The sequence below is a fragment of the Motacilla alba genome, chromosome 2, assembly GCF_015832195.1.
Source record: "Motacilla alba alba isolate MOTALB_02 chromosome 2, Motacilla_alba_V1.0_pri, whole genome shotgun sequence".
NCBI lineage: Eukaryota > Metazoa > Chordata > Aves > Passeriformes > Motacillidae > Motacilla > Motacilla alba.
Genome location: NC_052017.1, coordinates 20,332,996 through 20,351,119, shown reverse-complemented (window position 1 = coordinate 20,351,119; position 18,124 = coordinate 20,332,996). Strand labels below are relative to the sequence as shown.

The window sequence follows — 18,124 nt, the reverse complement described above, 5'->3', positions numbered from 1 at the left end:
CTCATACATGGTAGTTGTTCCTATATTAGGGAGAGAAAAACAACCCACCTGCTTCCTTAGCTGCCTGCATTTTCCATTTACACAGCGTTTGGAATGCAATTCCTAAACCATTCACAGTCAGACATCTACTTATATTTTCCAGCCACTCTCTGTCCCCTCACTCTGTTCTCCTACGTGCAAGGCATATGGCAAGTCTCGAAACAAGGTGAACACAAATCACATCTAGGTGTTGGTAACAAGTGATTCTCCTATTATTGGCATACCAGGAGTGAAAGAAATCTCATTTACCCCTTTCTTGCCCTGATGGTTCTCTTACACGAGCACTGAAAAACTCTACCTCACACCCCAAGGCCTCAGATCCCTTTATTATTATCTCTTGGCTTCAAACCAGCATTCTCCCTCATCAATTTTCAAACCACACTCTACTTTGTGGGCAGTGATTGATGTCTGCATCAAATTTGAATCTCCAGTTGTGTTTGCACAGCTGGCGTTAATGGGCAGCTCATTTTTTCAGCACCCCCAAAAAACCCAAAAAGCAGAAGCAAACAACAGATACTTCTATAGCTTTGGAGGACAAGGGGTGTCACTGCACATGGTCTGCAGACTCTGTTCATGCAAAGAGCTCTGGCACAGCCATCTCCTCTGGCCACTGAGGGAATTACTCTTTTCAATGATGCAAAACTCAGTATCTTATCCAGCCTGTAAAGGTAATGGGGGACTTGTGCTTGTAGCTGCAAGGAGCTCATGGAACTGAGCACTCCACAAAGTGTAAAGATACGTGCAAGCATCTGTTGGTATCAGATCTAGAAGAGAAACTGGTATATCAGGCCTTTTCAGAATTTAGCCCTTAATTTGTGAAGGGTTTGTTTGCATTAATACAACTGCAACCATCTTAGATAGCCTGTGTTTCTGTCGGGCACTTTGACTTTCTACTCCTGTGTCATAGCACAGAAGATTTGAAAGCACCTTTTCAAAGGTCCCCTGATATAGTTAATAATTTAAATAAAAAGACATAACCATATTTCCTTATGCTTCATAACCAGGAGAGAAAAAAAAAAAAGGGAACAGTCATTGTACAAAGACGCTTTGTGGGCAAATGAAATCTTCAGTTCTGCTCAGCAAACTGGGGACACATTTCCTTTTTTTCTAGTTCAGTACAAAACAGCTTTACGAGTCAATGTTGATAAAACTGATGCTGTTTTCAAAAGAGTCTCAGCTCCTGCCAAATTGAGTTCTTTGTGAATGACAGTTTATCAAGGAGAGGAAAGCTGGATTTTTGGGCTACAGTCACTGTGCTTTATCTGACCAGTACTGATCACACATGCCTTTGTACTGAGTGAAGTGCAATCCGACATCGAGGGCCAGGATTTCATGTCCCTGCTCCCAAAAGGCCAAGAGGAGACTTGGAGAGTTTTTCATTGTTGTGCACTGATTGAGCAGCAATTTGAGTTTCTGTGGCACCAACAAAAGTTCACAAACCAGCAGCAATGTGAAGCTTTAAAGAAAGCAGTGGGTCTAATGAAGCAATTACACAAACAGCTGCAGAGCACCTGAATAAACAGTGCATACATAAAGAAAATCAGCCAGCAACAATTCCCTCTGGATGCAGACTCCCTCTCTCCTGAGTTTGTAGCAGAGTGTGGGCAATCTGTTATATATATGTCAGCAGTTCATCCTATGGCTTGGAGCGAGCTGTGGTAAACTGCACTACAAATGGGAAAGGGTGTTATCATAAGAGTTATCTATGTATGAGGTTATTTTGCAAGCATTTCACCAGACTCATTAAGGAAACCTTTGAAATGTCTTTTGTTACTTACTTCAACATTGTCATAGTTACATGAGTGGTGATTTTCAATGTCGAAATCCATGAAATTCAATAGGACTCTGTGGCTGTGGTCAACTTGGATAACCCAGGAACAATCAGTGTTGTTATTATAAGGTTGAGGATAGTTTGGAGAATGGATTTCCCCGCTGGTAGCTTGGAAAATACCACCACAGCCTGAAAAAGACACAATCAGTTTTAATCACAAGCTCTTTTCTTTCATACTTTGTGAGAATCCAGCTCTATTTTTAAACTACGAACACCTCCTTCTTTACATTTCCTGCATTAACCTTTTGTAAGATGAGTGCTACAACAGTTGAAGTGTGCAGCAAAAATCAATGGAAATTCCTTTTAGGAAAGTATAACATTATCATTACAATTGAATATGTGACAACACTGCTCAGAGTAATGTAGCCCCAAACTGGCAGTGGATGTTGTAAAGACTGAAGCATTTGCTGTAAAAGCTGAAGTGCTGGTATTCCTCTATCCTAGATACCGTAAAAGCAATCCAAAATCCTGTTCATATGAATGCCAGAGACCTGACATACTGAGAAAGCAATAACTAGACCTAGCTGAGCTCAGGGTGAGAAAAATTACTTCTTTACTGAGAGAGCTGGGAGCTACTCATTGCTCATGAGCACTGCAGCAATTGCAAACTTCACATTTTTACTTCTCTACCCATAAAGTTGAGGGCTTCCTGAGGACTCCACCCTCAGGTACTTCTGGTCAGAACAGATCTGATGCTCATGAATATCTAAACAGCCCAGAATGATGAAGTCTGTGGGGGAAGTACCAGGGATTTCAACAGGACTAACACGAACAAAGTTTTACATCTTAAAAAGAAATGGAGGAGGGAAAAAGAAATAGAAGGATAAAAAAAACTATACTGTTATTTTATTCTGGTGAGTGGGTATTTTAGAGGCTAGAGGGGGTTGGAGTACAGCAGGCAAGATATTGTAAAGGGATAAGAAAGCTTCAGGGGGCTTAAGTAGAAAAAATAAGCTGCCAGATCTCAAAAGGGGATTAATTCAAAGGATGATTGTAGACTTCTTTTATTAAGAAAAAAATCTTGTGCCTTTCTCATAAAACTTGTGAGAGAGAAGTATAAACCTTGACAAACTAATGAATCAGTGTGCTTAATCAAGGAAAACTGCAAGAATTAGAATTTGCCTCTCATCACATTTCATTGCAATTATTTTCTGATAATTGGCCTTTTTATAGGAACTCCCATGTAGAGATGTGGTTGAGTCTTTTGAGCATATCTCTTTTAGTGATTACCAGTAAGGCCATGAACAACAAATCACATTGGGGGATGGATAAACCTTATAGAGATCAAGTATTTACTAATCACTCCAAATATTTTTGGGGTCCAGGCTACTGAGTTCTTCAAGCTAGTGTTCTCAGCTATTTTTCAGTTCATAATTTAAAACCAAAAGCACCATTCAGTGAATAAAAGACTCTGTATGGGTAAGTGGGTGGGAAGAAGTGGATGCAAAAATGCAAAATCCTTTGCTCAATCCTTTACTCATTCCTTTGCAGGAATGTCTTCATTAATTATGTAGAGAAGAAACCAAAACAAAATACATTAAAAGGTCTAGAATTCAGATAATTAGACAATTTTTCACTCTGTGTGTTTTCCAGCATCTCTTAGTGTCACCAAATTCAGTATCACCCAAATTCTCTTTCAGCTTTCACTCCTCTGCTGTTTGACTACTTTGAATGCTTGCATGGCTGATCCTCAATTCCCAGGCTTCCTGACTTTCTCATGGTATAAATCAGTATACTCACCACCTGGATTTTCTTGCCAGGAGGCATTAAAACCTCTCCCTGTCCCCGATGCATCTGTCTCGAAACGGACAATGGCTGAATTTCCAGTGGTTGAGACTTGCAGTGGGTTCTGTGCTGATCTTGAAACACACAGCTGGGCTAGCCTAGGAGAGAGGAAATCTGGGCCACCAAAGACCTAGAAGTGGAAGAAATATTGTCAAAGTTTTCCAAAGAGAGTATCTGTCACACAGAGTACAAGAGAACTGTTTAGTTTTTAGGAGGAAAAAAACCACCCATCTATAAATATTGAAAATGAGTCAACATTTTAAAATGTAAAGCATCTAATAGAGTCTTTTTCTCTGCAGACTTTGTTGGCACATGAACCACCTGTACAAACCAAGTTTAAAATTGTAGATGATTTGAGAAGAGCCTTGCATTAAATAGAATTTTCTGTTTGGAGACTTGGCCAGATTCCTCTTCCATTTTCCTCGAGAATTAGCACCTTGTTTCTCTGGGCATATAAAACCAGATTTTTTTTTTTGTTTTGTTTGGGTTTTTTTGGGGTTTTTTTGCATGCTTGTGCAAAAAAAACCAGCTTCTTTTTGCAGGAACCTGTGCTGGTGATTTGCACCACTGATATCTACAAGCATAGTTAAAGATGATTTTTAAACTGGGGACAGATTTCGTAATTCCTTCTGATAAAACAAAAAACATTGCAACTTTATTTACTTCAAGGGCAGCATAAATATCCAAAATACTGGATTTGGGTCAAGTAAGCTACATTTTAATAATATTCTTTGGAAGCAAGGATATATAGCATACATATTTGCCACAAAAGACAGGTTTTGGCTTTTAAGAGTAATTGTTTCCTACTCAGCAGAGTGTGCCTCAGGCAGTCATAAACCATAGAACTACCCTCCCCCCCTTAAGCATCACAGCAGTATTATGTACTTACAATGCATTTTTAAACCAAGTGAAGTGAATTATGTGGCAGTGCTGAAGCCTTGTTAACCCTGTTACTTGTTTTCCAGAAAGGATGTAGGATTTTAGTTTGAATCCCTTTGTAACTGGTGGAACAGGCTCACCTTCCCTAGTCTTCCCTCTCAAAGCTGAAGAAAACACACATGCTCTAGGCAATTTCCAATTGACATGTGATTTTGGTGCCTAGAGCCGTCAATGACTGGATTTTCTTGGCTTCCTGCATGCTAATGAAATGGCACCCGATATTAAGAGCCTACCACCTTCCCTGTATGTGCCTGGCAGGACTGCAGCTGCAAAAGTCAGCTTGGCAAAAACCTTGATGTGAAAACTATAAAAGAGATGCACCAAATAAAGAATGTGCTGCTGTCTTTCAGCGACTGAACAATTAACAGAAAGATTCTAATTCCATAAGTATGCTTATTATTATGTATAAATCCCAAATTAAACTAGATAACATCAAGCTCTAACAACAAAAAAAAACCCCAACAACCCAAAACAACAACAAAAACAAACAAACAAAAAACACCCAAAAGCAGGGAATAGGAATATAAGGCAACAAATCCCATCAGAATTTTCCAACAGTGGCACCTCAAATCCACTCCAAAAATTAACAGTTTGGTAAACATCAAAAAAGTTAAAAGAAACAGTCTATGCATCTTTCTCAGAAAGCGACAGTACTGTTAGAAACAGATTTATATGTGTCTTTTTTTCCTATGATCACTTCAAGATGAGGGGAAATTCAATATTTTAATAAGCTCTGTCAGACAATTTTAAACCCCAGAAGTAGTTTGGGTTCTGTCCAAGATAAATATCTGATAAAGTCTAACAAAGAGCTGAGCCAGTCCCCCCACATTCAGGGCTAAGTGTACTGCATAATTTGATTAATTGTGTGCTCACTAACTACTCAGAGGGCCTGACACTGCTCTGATGTTAGAGATATAAGAGAAATAATTTGGTTTCAGCTGGGAAAAAAAAAAAATCAGTGACTCCAGGTTAATGTGAGACCTCAGGAACTGAGGCTTGCATCTCTAGAAGAAATAAGGAATTAATTTTTCTATAAACATCATAGTCAGTTAGATGTTCAAAAGACAGTATTTTGCTTTGGTGGCTGATAACACAGGCTTAATAGCTTAAACATTTTTATTTTGACTGAGATAGCAGTTTTTTGCATTCTGCAGGGAGGCTGCATGACTTGAATGGATAATGGCCCCTCTGTTCAATCGATCGTCTCAAGGCATTCAAAAGAAGTCACTATGGATGAAATCACAGCTCAGATTCAGAATCTGTAATGAAGCTGTCAGGGTCTGGGGAAGAAGCCTGTTTGTCTGCTGGAAGCTCAGTGTCTTCAGAAAAATCTTACTGCTTGGCTGCTTGTGAGGCCCAGTGACTGCTGCATTTGTCAGAAGTCTGTTCAAATATGAATTTTAAAATGTGTTTGTGGTACATTCCCTGAGTCAGAGCCACAGCATGAGATCTAGCAGGAACACATGCTCTTAATCATCTAAACCAGCCTAGGGAAGCTATGTGGCAGAGGAAGCAGCAGGAGTTTCTAATACGCATCTAATAACTCTCGTGGAGCAGCCTCTCACATCACCCCTGCTGCTCCCTGGGGCTGTCTGCCCCGTGGGCAAGGGAACCAACCCAGCTCTGACATAAACCCTGCTGATTTCTGCAGCATCTCCTCAGAAAGTGGCCCAAGCTGAACACTTAAAACTGACCTCTTGGGAAAGAATTAAGGATGGGGGAGAAATACTGATGGAAATCTGAAGTCTGTGGGTCTCCTTTACATTGTTAACTGTTCAGCAACTGCTTCTGCACAGTTTCAAAATAAAAAGCAGTCAGAGGCATGCTCGTTATAGGTTTTGAGTGTATTTTCTTTTCTCTTTTAGGCCAGTTCAATTAATCAAATGTTTTCATAAAGGCTAGAATAAAAACAAGTTTGTGTGTTTCCATGACAAAAAACAATAAAATATTATATTTGGCGACAAAGAGAAAAACCAATAGTTACCACATGAAAAAAAGAAGAGGGAAAAGAGAATGGATGGAAAGAATGATTCCAAGGGTGTGGTTCATAAAGAGTGATAGGATGTCTGAGGTGAAAAAAAAAAAAATAAACATCTAGTCTGACCAGAGTATCTGATCCCAAGATAAAGTGGTGTTGGATCTCATAGCAGGGCTGCAGGACACTGCCCCAAAGCCCATGGTTTTAATCTGTTCTTAACATTTGCTTCTGCCTTGTTAGCTCCATTTAATGTTAACAGTCAGCATTCCAGAGTTATGAGCAACAGAAAGCTGTTTTTATGCAGTTGGTCACCCTCATGACACAGATTTTCTGGGAATAACACTGATCCCTGCCCAGATTTAACTTCCAGCAAAGAGAGAGCCTGGCTTTGACAGAGAATTAAGAACAGTAGTAATACCTGATGGGTTTTTTTTTATTTAAATGAGAAGACCAGAGCATGTGACTTGGAAGTGAAATATATTGACAGTCTTCCTTCCTTTTCTGCTCAGGGCTACATCTTGCTGAGGCAGAATATATTTATAGTTTGTAAAAATCTGGTCCATGCTAAAGGAGAAGATGTCATCATTTATGTGTCATAATTTATTCAAAGCAGGCATGGTAATTTTCCTCTATGAATGTAACTTCAATCAAAGCCATTTAAAAATTATTTCAATTATTTCATTGTATCCAAAATAATGTCTTCTATTTCCATGAAACATTTCTAGAAAATATCTTTAAGAACAATTTAAATTTGCTTTCTGGTTGTTTATAAAAGGAATGGAATTTCATGGGGAAGAAAAAACTAGACTGCAACAGTGCCATAAAAGAAACAGGGAGAAAGATTAAAGGAGAATGCATCAAACACTTGAGCCATGGGAATAACCTGAGGATTTCACATTAATTAAAATTAAAAATTAATGTAACTATTATTGCACAGTTTTGGTGAAACATATGGCAGTCCTGGGGTACTGACATGGAAATGACAGCTCGTTGAAGGGGCATTGTCAAAGGAAAGGGAAGGGAGATGCTGCCTTTCACAAGAACAAGTATGCTTCAGACAAATGAGCAAGGGTGAAATATTCAAGAAACCATGGTATAAAAATGAAATTAGCAACAAAAATGTTGCAATGAGAAATATCTCTTAGAATTTTCCTAAATTCACTGCCAGGTCAAAGGGATGGGGGTGTTCCCAAGCCAATGCTAAATGCATACAGGAGAGCAAGTTTTGTGTTGCTGGGAAATATTCATTACAGGACATCTTATTGTAGGTGCCAGACTGAATGGGACATGGAGGGACAGGAGAGTGCAGACCTACTTTAGTACTGATTTTGACTTCCTCTTAAGACTGGAAAATGGTTTGATGTCAAAGAAAGCAAGAAGCAGTAGAACTTACTACTCTGAGAGATAAGGAAAATGTGAAATCAGGAGAATAACCATGAGAAAAATTAGACTTCAAACTCTAAAGATACTTTGACAGGATACTTTTGGGAAGATAATGTGAGAATGAAAGACCCTTGGAACCTTGGTGATCACTGAAACACACGGTATCAAAAACACACCAGTAACCTTTTTTTAACACTCTGCCAACTTAAATGCGTGTGTGGTTTTCCTCTTGGACATACATAGAAACTACAGGAGAGAAGGTGGCAAGATAAAGCAGCTTCTGAAAATGGCTAGCCATGTTCTTTTTTTTCCCCCCACTAAATCTGAGTCGTCACTTGTTCTGCTCAGACTATGTCAATCAAGGTATGAATGAATTTTATAACAAAAGCAAGAAAATATGTTTGTGGTAAGGTACCTAAAGCTCCACTGCATGCCTGCAGCTTGGCAGGGGAAGCTCTGTGCTGCCACACAAGACCTTTGATCATGCACTAAGACATGAACCCATTTTTCCCTGTAAGTCAATTTGTGTTAGGTTATCTGCCAGCAGATCAGAGTCAGGTGTTGGGAACTGGATGAACCAAGATCAGAAGACAAGTAACTCAAAGCATGCCAATTCTGAGGTAGGAAGGCAGGGGAGTTCAAGCGGCAAGGTGAGCATCTGTGCAGATGAATCAGTATGGCTGGAAAGAAGCAAAACATAGCAACTGAGCTGCAAATGGCAAAAAAAGGAAACCTCAAACCTAAGGTGAATACCTGGCTCAGGAACACAGAGCAGCAAACTGCAGGGTCCTGTTAAATGGCGTCTTGAAGCAGTTGGTGTCTGGCAACTCGGCAATTGGTTTTAGGCCAGCTACCTTCCCAGTCAAAAAGTTCCCAATCAAATGGTTGCCAGCCATGTGTACTCTTGCTGGACCATGATAGCTCCTGAGCGACCATCTGCAGATGTAGGTATTGTCCTTGGACTATCCAAGAAATGGTCATCCATAGCAAATTTAGGTTTGGAGGCTGTTTAATGGATTCCTCTGGGCAACAGAGGCATAATGGAAGTTTATAGGCAGATTACCTTCAATCTGGTAATTCTGGGCACAAAGAACAATGAAGATGCAATACAACAGACTTCATCAATACCCAAACCAGCCAGTACAGGTCACCTACTCACAACCTCTGGTGTCAGCAATGTGACATACAGGTATATTTGCCAATGCTACTGATGGAGAATTCATGGAACAACTTCCTTACACCCAGATCCTGCAGAAGTCAGAATGTGGGAATGGGAAGCAGAGCATAAGTGTGGGTGCTGGACAGAAAGTTGTCCAACTATATGCTGTATCACATCACCCAGAAGAGGAGAAGAAAGGCTGCAGCAGAGTGGTACAAGTTCTCTTAATCAGTCTTTTGCATTCACTACAAAAACATTGAAAAGTCACCCATGTATCAAGATTGATAAAAAGTCACAACAAGTGTACCTCCACTGGTGATCTCAAATGTCTCTAGAGCGAGAAGTTGAGAAAGTCTGTAACCGTGAAGTTCTTCCTGAAATTATTTCCTATCCCTTCTTCCTGTACTGGAAGTCTATTCAACTCTGTTAGCTGAGATCGGTCACCTGGTTTCTTACCAACATGAGTGAAAAGATATCATATATAACAGGATCATCCCATCTTATGGGGCTCTTAAAGGTCAGAATATCCTTAGAGAAGCCCCTTTTCTCCTTTTCCTACCACCCTAAGATGACTAGGATATCTTCTTTTCTTCATAATTTTCATCTCTCAGTGTTATAAATCTCCCCACATCCTTGGAAAGCCCTACACAAGATCTCACCTGAGTAATCCCCTGCAGTGATCCATCATCTTCCTTTGTGTCTGGAAATTATCTTCATGGTACAGCACCCTACACTTAGTTCTTTATAAAAGGTGGGGTTTCTAAGACTAAGTTTTTCAAAGCAGTTTTGTCTTTTGTTAGGAAGCATGCAGTGCATAACATCATAATTAATTAAGGTATAGAGTCACCAAACACATAAAGGCAAAAAATAGTAAGAACATTGTGGCTTCTGTGACAATACCTGTTGAACATAACTGTAGCCTCAGCAAAAACAGGAAACTGTGGTAGAATTGTTTGTTCTGCATCTGCAGTTCTTGGAATTATCTGTTCCAGACAGAAATGAATATAACTTGTGTATTTTAGAGGAGTAAGATGCTCTTACCTCCAAAACATCATAGCTGCAGTTTGGGTGATACTCAATGTCGAATTCCTGAATTGTGAGTTGAATGCTGCTGCCAGGTGCTGTGTGGATGTACCAGATGCATTCCCTATTGCTTGGGTATCTGTCGGGGTAGCCAGGGCTGTGAAATGAACCAGAAGGGCCAGAGAGCTCTCCTCCACAACCTGACAACAAAGCAAAACAGCCTGTCGGTGAGAAGCTCTGAAAAAACTCCCTGACAGCTCTGATAAGGTCAGGCAGCAGCACCCATTTCATTGACAAATGTGTACTCTGGCTGGAAGGTCTGCTCTGCCACAGGGAACCCGGGAAGAGAATGGCAGGCTGGAGCTGTTTACACTGCCTGTGCAGGAAGTACTTCACCTCCTGTTTTGGTATGTTTTATACCAAACCTCAGCATCTGCTCTGACTGCTGGGACACAGAGAAAAAAAGTGATTTTTTTTTATTGGCTTCTAACTTTATCAGTTCAAGAAAGCTAAATCAGATCCATTCTCAGCTCTTACTGACTTCAAATAATGCACAAGCTAAGTTATCATAGGGAGGTCCTTCTATTGTAAAAATGCCATTTCCCACTGCTTTAGAAATCATAAAATTAAAGACAATGCAATTTGCCTCAGCCTACTGAGCATGATTACAAGCTGCCAGATCACAGTGGATAAACCAACTTTCTGACACTCGTAGTGTTTAATGTTCTTTTTTTTTTATTCAATTGTAACAGTGCAATTGTAAAACAAGCTGTGTTTGAAAGGTTATGTATTTTTTTTTCAGATAAGAAAGTATTGTCCTAACACCACGCCCCAGACCCTGGGGTGACTAAGTTCTTACATACTGTGAGCTAGATTGAAAAAAAAAACCAGCAGCAAAACAATGGATGAAATGCAGGCCCTGGTTTAACAGGACAAAGCAGCTGAACATCTGAGACTAGTTTTATCATTGCTTTATGGAGATGTGCTAAGTGTAGCATTAGCCTGTCTTCAATGAATTCCTGGGAAGATGCTATTCCTGACTCAGTCCCTAAGTTCAGGCATAAATAGGGCAGGAAGGCACAGCAGCCCTCCCAGTATCAGGGCAGATTTAGATCAGCTACATTCATAGTGAAACCTTACCTTTAGAAAAGCCAGTAGGGTGGCTATATACCTGTCACATACAGAAAAAAAAAGGATTCTGTGTTTGATCTGATTTTGTGTGTGCCATTTTGCCTTTCAGCAGCAATTTTTTTTTTTCTCTTTACATTACAAGCCCCCCAAGTGTTTCATTTAGGCACTAATATTTTGCTTACACAGAATTTATAGGGTCACTTGAGCTTTGTAATACCCACACTCCATCACTCTCTTTGGCTTCATCTCCAGAGGAAAGGTTCTGTCACATTGCAAAGCCCCAAAATACATAATGAAACCATCTAACAAACCGTGAGCTCTATATTCCCAGAGGCAAATACTCTGGTATGTCAGAAGTGATAAATAGCATCTGTATCAGAGCCTTTATTTATAGGAGACATTTTATAACATAAACCAAATAAAATACTCCTTTGATCTGCTCAACATATACACACAGTTGTGTAAAACTCCTCTAATCTCTATTAAATCTAAGAATAATTTGCCATTTGAACAAGGTGTCTTTGGCCATTGCTCTGCTTTACACCATATTTCAGGCAGCTGTAGATCAAGATCTTCAATTAAGTGCAAATATTTTCCTTAATGTTTTTTATGTCAAACTTGTGGCTGCTAAGTCTCAGAAGCATGTACCACCATTGAGTCTTTCAGCTTCACACAGAAAACCTGACTTTGACTTCCTCATAGTTGGCTCTAGGACTTCTAGGACTGCAAAACACAATTCTATGAGGGGGAAGAGCAGCAGGTCTGAAAGGGAGCAAAGCTATAAGAATCTATTTTAAGCTAAAAAAGGAGACATCTAAATACAGATGTGAGGCCATGCCAGCTATGTAACACTGATGCCTCTCAGTCCATCACACAGTGTCCACCAGAAAAGCACCTTTTAAACAAGAGAATTCCCACTAATCCAGGTGAACCTTTACACAGCTGAAGTTGTCTCACAGGTGAATTGGCACAGGCTTAGCTCTTCTCCCTTTTCCCCACCTTGCTGCACATGAAGCAGCCAGAGGTGGCTTGCCCTGCAGTCACAAAGCTGCATTGTCAAGCTACTGGGCATCTCAATTTAGGAACTGAAGAAGTTTCTAAGTGTATTTTAAACCAATCTTGCCTTTGATTGTGCACTTCCTCCCCTGAAGCTGTCAGCGCGTAAATGTTAAATCCCCTGAAACTTTGATATCCATGGACATTTCATCAGTGAGATGGAGAGGAAGAAAGCTTCAGTGTAAACTACCATCCCTTTTTCCTCCCAGTGCCATTAGAAGATGGCCTCGTTTTCCTCTAAAGAAACCAGGTAACTGAGGTTTTACAACTGGAGAAAAAAAGGTATCATCATTGGGGAAGCCTTAAAGTGGAATTTGCAGCCTTTCTTTCCCCTCAGCAGCAGAATTACACAGCCACTAAGGACAGAGCTCAGCCCAGGAGGAAAAAGCTGCTTTCCAGCTTGGGAAACAGAAAGATTTCTCAACAGCCAGACTTAATGTCTCGGCTCCTGAGGGGGTGGGAACAGGGATCAGGGGAGTTTCAGCAGGCAAAACAAAGCCAATTTCTATTTATCTCAGCTCAAAGAAAGCTGGGAACATTTTAAAACCTAACAGGCAGTTATGACTCAGCTTCTCCTACTAAGGGTTTCCTGATGGCCACAAAAGACGTTTTTTATTTAAACCTGAAGTGGCTCAGAGGAGAGGAAAGCTTGTGTGCTCTTCTTTGAGGCACAGACCTTTCTTCCATGCAACCCTTTCAGGTAGCATTCAGATTACGCACACTCCCTGTCCAGAGAGGTTTATATTTCCTCTGAGCTTAATTCTCTGGAAGTGCATGAGTAAGAAGGTCGAACTGCTTTTAATGTCCCATTCCTTTTCTTCCAACTAAAAATGTTCCCAGAAAAGGCGTTTTTTTCCTTTTTTTTTTAATGGAGTGATTTTTTTTAAGGTGCTCCAGTAAAATGGAGGTAAAGTTAAGGCCTCTGAGATTAATTTCTTATAAAAAGAAATTCTCTTTGCAAAAAGATCTGAATTACTTGAGTTTATGCCTAAGCATTCACTGACTAATAGCAGAAAAAAGAGCTCATTGATCTTTGCAAATATGTGAACTTCACACCTGAATTTTTTTTGACTGACCAGCATATGCCACAGGAAACCATCTCATCAGAGCAGAAGCACGGTCACTGAACTCTCTGGCCAACTGTGCATGATGTTTCTGTTCTTTATAAGGATGAGGTAAGACCCAATTCTGTTGCACTTTGCCAAAAATATAGATGCTAGTTGATTTTAAAAAAAATATTTACATAAATACTTAAGAGATTAAAACATATGTTCCCAATTTAAACTCACTTGTTCACTTGTAGGACTGCTCAATTATGCCAAAATGAGAAAGTTCAAGTAATGAACTTTTTTTAAATGCTTATGAAACTTTGTTACATAAAACAAAGTTATATGAATACAAACCTTCTCCCAATGTCAGTATTTGTCTGCAAACATCAAATAAAATTTTGATTCTATTGAAAAAAATGGAATTTTTGCTGTTTATAGCAACAAAGTAAAAAAGGTTGATCTTTAGGGATAAATAAAAATGCAGAAGGAAAACATATAAATAGCAGCTTTACTTCATCCCTCACTAAAATAATAGTGATTAATACCAAGCTAGTGAAAAATCTTTAAAAGTTTTTCTCGGCACAGAAATACATGGTCTTGCTGTGTACTGTGAAATGCAGACAGCTGCACTGTGGAAAAGTTGCTTGCAGCTGAACTGCAAGCATACAGCATATGACCAGTTTGTGCCAACCTTCTTGCAGTAATTTTGGACATTTCAGCCCTGCAGTTAAACAGAGAAAAAAAAAAAAAAAAAAAAGAAAGGGGAGGTACTCTTTTAGTAGTGTAAAGGTCCTGGAATTCCCCTGAAAATGCTGAAAACTACTACCTACTCTGGTGTTAGTTGCTAGGAAATCAGACAACAAACACAAAACTTAGGAAACATATATTTGGTGGTTTTGCTTTTCTCTGACTAAAATTTACGTATTTATTGAAGATTGTGCAAGCAATGATTTACAGATCTTTCCATATTACTGCCTGTCTGGTTAGCAGATGGTGTTCATTAACCAAAGAAGAATCCCTATTCTCAAAAATAATTACAGATGAACAGAAATGTTGTAATCTGTGGAAAACTCTATTATTTGCTAGGTTTTCAGATTTATTCACGGGGATGTTTTTAGCCACATGTTAGAAAAACCCCATCCATAAATGTTAAGGAGAACTGGCACTGCTCCTGCAAAACCAAAGTTAGGGAAATGAAAGGAAACAGAGTTTTCCAGTTGTGGTACTCATGGTGATACATTTCAGTAAATGTAAGCTGACTCTAACTGCAAGGAGCATGTACTATCAACATTTGCCTGTACTACAATAATACTTGCCTGAAGTATAATTTGGATTTGATTCTGAAAACTTTTGCTCTCTTGGGTAGGTTTGGTTATAGAACATTATCCAATGGATGAAGTAGAATAATTTACATGATAAGGGTTTATGCAAGAGAGTAAAAATTCAAGTGAGATATGTTTCTGGTTTTTCTCTGCTTTCTGATTTGTCAATATCAGACCTTGTTCATCCTTAGACATAATGTGACAGAAGGACACTGAAAAGAAATAGTCATTTTTGGAAAGTGAAAAAATGGCAATTTGTCAAAGCTTACACAAGAAATAAACAACTGACTATGATTCAGACTTAGAAAATCTGGACCTCAGCTCCCTTGCTAACCTGCAGGGTGATATTCTGTTCAGCAATCCTAATGACTGCCTGAAAAATGTCTCCAGTGAATGGCTTCTGCATCTTCATCTATCCTCTGTTTCTGTAGTGCTTCTCTGAAGAACTAAATTTAACATTTGACCTGGCACATATAGTGACAATGTGAAACAGAAAGCAGAATCGTTCCAAATTTGGTGCAAATTTGGACTGAGAAATGCTGAGAAGAGGCAACTAAATTGAAAAGGTCTATTGACAATGAAGCAGCCAAATGAGTGAGCTTCCAATGCAATGTAGGTGTAAATATAAAGCAGTGAGGCCCCACATGCACGTTACTTAATATGGTAAGTGATGGGTGTAGGAAATATGTGTCTCCTCAGATATGACAGTTGTCACTGGTGTAATTTTGCACTGAGAGACCTTTGCCCTCTTGGCCTCATGAATTTTTTTTTAGGGAAAGCAATTTGATTGGCATTCCATCTTTTCAATATCTAAACTGTCACCACAAGTTTGTTCTTTCTCAAAGGGCCAGTATATGTCCCATATATATTTGCCTATATTAAACTTCCTAAAACAGAGTGAAAGTAGAATAAGCACCTTGCAGATGCAAGCTTTCCATTGGCAAATAATCATTTTGAGGCCTTGACTGCAGAAGAAAACATTAGTGATTTAGCCAAACCAATTCTAAATCCATCCTCATCAATGAAACTCCCCTAGAAGAACAATGTTATTTCAGAACCAAAATAATTTTTAAATTTACTTCTCTGCACTAGAACTTTCTATTCTATTTTTTTTTCTATTTATATTTATATTCTTTCTATTTCTATTTCTTTTTTTCCAAGTTAAAATTACAGGGGACACTTTTAAGCATAAATAACAGCATTCTCTTAAGAACAGTTACTAATTCTGTCTTTGTGAAAGCCTTTAGGTTTTTAAAGAAACCACTTTTTAAAGCAGGTTTCCTCAGCAGCTGGAAAGATGAGATGCAAATGTTTTAAGTCAAAAGAGTTTTGTTTCATCTATGGCAGGAGGGGCTATTCAGATCAGCTATCAATGAGGTAAGCTTTTGTCTTTTTTTGACCACCTCACAACTGTGAAGAAGCTTCTGGGAAGAGTGTCAGAAGCAAACTGTATCAGACACATGGAAAACATAAGTGCTGCTCTCTTTACCATCAAAACATGTGAATGTCCTTGATATATGTCTCATAGAGGCTTCACAACTGCCAGTTAAGGAGCACATGGACAGCCTGAGAAATAGCTCACAGCAGCTTGAACTCTACAGCACACATTTGTCACTTGAGCAGAAATAAAAGCTCCTCTCTCAGCAATATATGCAGCTCTGTTATTTTCTTGTCAGGTGAGATGTTACCAGATCTGGATGTAGATTGCCCTAGGAATTTGCCCTCAGGGAAGAAGGGACCCAATGGCTTCACTCTGAAATACCCAACTCAAAGGCTGCATCTCCTGATCAGTTCCCTTAGACAAGGAGACTTTTTCCAGTGAAAATTTTTTATGAACTTGAAAGATTTTTCAGAAGGGAGAGGTAAATATAGTACCCCAGCCACAGGGACATATCTGATAGGGCAACCAGGCAATGTAGCCACAAAGAGTAAGAGGAATAGCTGCATTTGTGCATGACACCAACAGAGAAAAGGAAATTTTTGAAATGAACAAAAAAGATGACAACTGTGCTCAGCTCTGGAGGAACCTGCACTCGCATTGCAAGCTGTCAGAAGTCACAGCTGAGATGTTCTGAGCCAGCAATGACATTCCCTAAAAGCAAGGTCTATCTGACCCCACAGATCCTAGTCTGTGCTTAAACACAACCCCACATTAGCAGTCTGGGCCCTGTGCAGCATTAGGGTGGAGCTCAGTGTACGGGAATTAACAGGGCAGTGCTGCCTGACAGAGAAATGAATGTCAGCGCAGCAAAGGACAGCAGAGGGGTGGGAAAGGAGAGAAAGCACAAGAGTGTTTACCATGCAGGCAGATTCTGGAAAGCTTTGAGAGCTTTAGAAAAGCAAGTTAACCCAGCACCATGGCTACTGTATGGAGCTGATGTCATCTGGCTGTGCATAAAAGCCTCTGCTTTTTCTCCTTTTGTGCAGCTCCAGAATGACGTCACCCCAAAGCACAAGAAGGTGCCTTTGTGCTGGGGCCCTTCCCCTGCTGGCTCCTGCTGCACATCCCACTCCCGCCCGTGTCCCTCCCCTACCCAGAAATGCTCCCTCATCCCCCCTGCTGAATGCAAGGCGCCTCTTGGAGCTGGCAGAGCCCTTTGGGAGCCTGCAATCTCCGGCAGTCTGTGGTAGAGCAAGGAGCTTCCATCCAAACCGTGTTCAGCAGCCTTGCACCTCAGCAACCTGCAGTGGGGCCTCTGCAGCCCTCTTCATCTGCTTCAAATGCAGTCAAACCCGAATGCTGCTGACTGATGAGACAGACAGGGCAACTGGGGCAACTTAATTATTTTCAAGGCTGGAACCCCTTTGGTGGGATGTACAATGGCACACGATTTAACGTTGTTACAGTACCCAACTGCTGTTAAATAAGCAGAGTGAAAAATATCACATTTGAAGCCTCACTTATGAAGAAACTGCAAACATAGTTTGCTGTTTTACAATCATTAACAGATTTGTTTATAGTTGGTTTGCATGCTTGCCTGTTTAATAAGGCCTGTGACAGTTTTCATGACATGCAAGAACAAGAGAACAGACACCCAATGCACATCCTGGTCGATGTTATTTCATGCGGAGAAATGGGGCGGGGGCAGCTGGAAGTGGACACTACCACAGAAAACAAGTACCACTAAATTAAACTGGAGAGAAGCCTGCACAGAAAACAGAAGTCTACAGAAATGGGGAAAGCTGAGGGCTGAATGTTCCCATTAAAAAGCTCAAGTCACTCACAGTTACCCATGACAGAATCTATCTCCTGCTCATTACAGAAATTTTGGACACGCCCCTCATCCCTGTGCCTACTCCTGGAAATGAAAGCATATTTCACTAATAGCTCTCAGTCTCTAATCAGCTGATCTTTGATGGTGTACATGTGCAGAAACATCCACTGGGAATGTATGTGTAGAATTATGAGGAAATGCAATGGATTTAGAG

The 18,124-nt window shown here is 40.0% G+C and overlaps 1 protein-coding gene across 1 annotated transcript in view; it reads right to left on the bottom strand.

Annotated features, from left to right (window-relative positions):
* The window catches only part of CUBN (cubilin), a 142,694-nt gene that overhangs the window by 67,315 nt on the left and 57,255 nt on the right, over positions 1–18,124 (bottom strand). The window contains exons 29-31 of the mRNA XM_038127092.1: positions 10,156–10,337; positions 3,611–3,785; positions 1,818–1,999 (exon numbers count right to left, since the gene is read on the bottom strand). Coding sequence (XP_037983020.1) covers positions 1,818–1,999; positions 3,611–3,785; positions 10,156–10,337 — 539 coding nt within the window. The remainder of the gene's footprint in view (positions 1–1,817; positions 2,000–3,610; positions 3,786–10,155; positions 10,338–18,124) is intronic.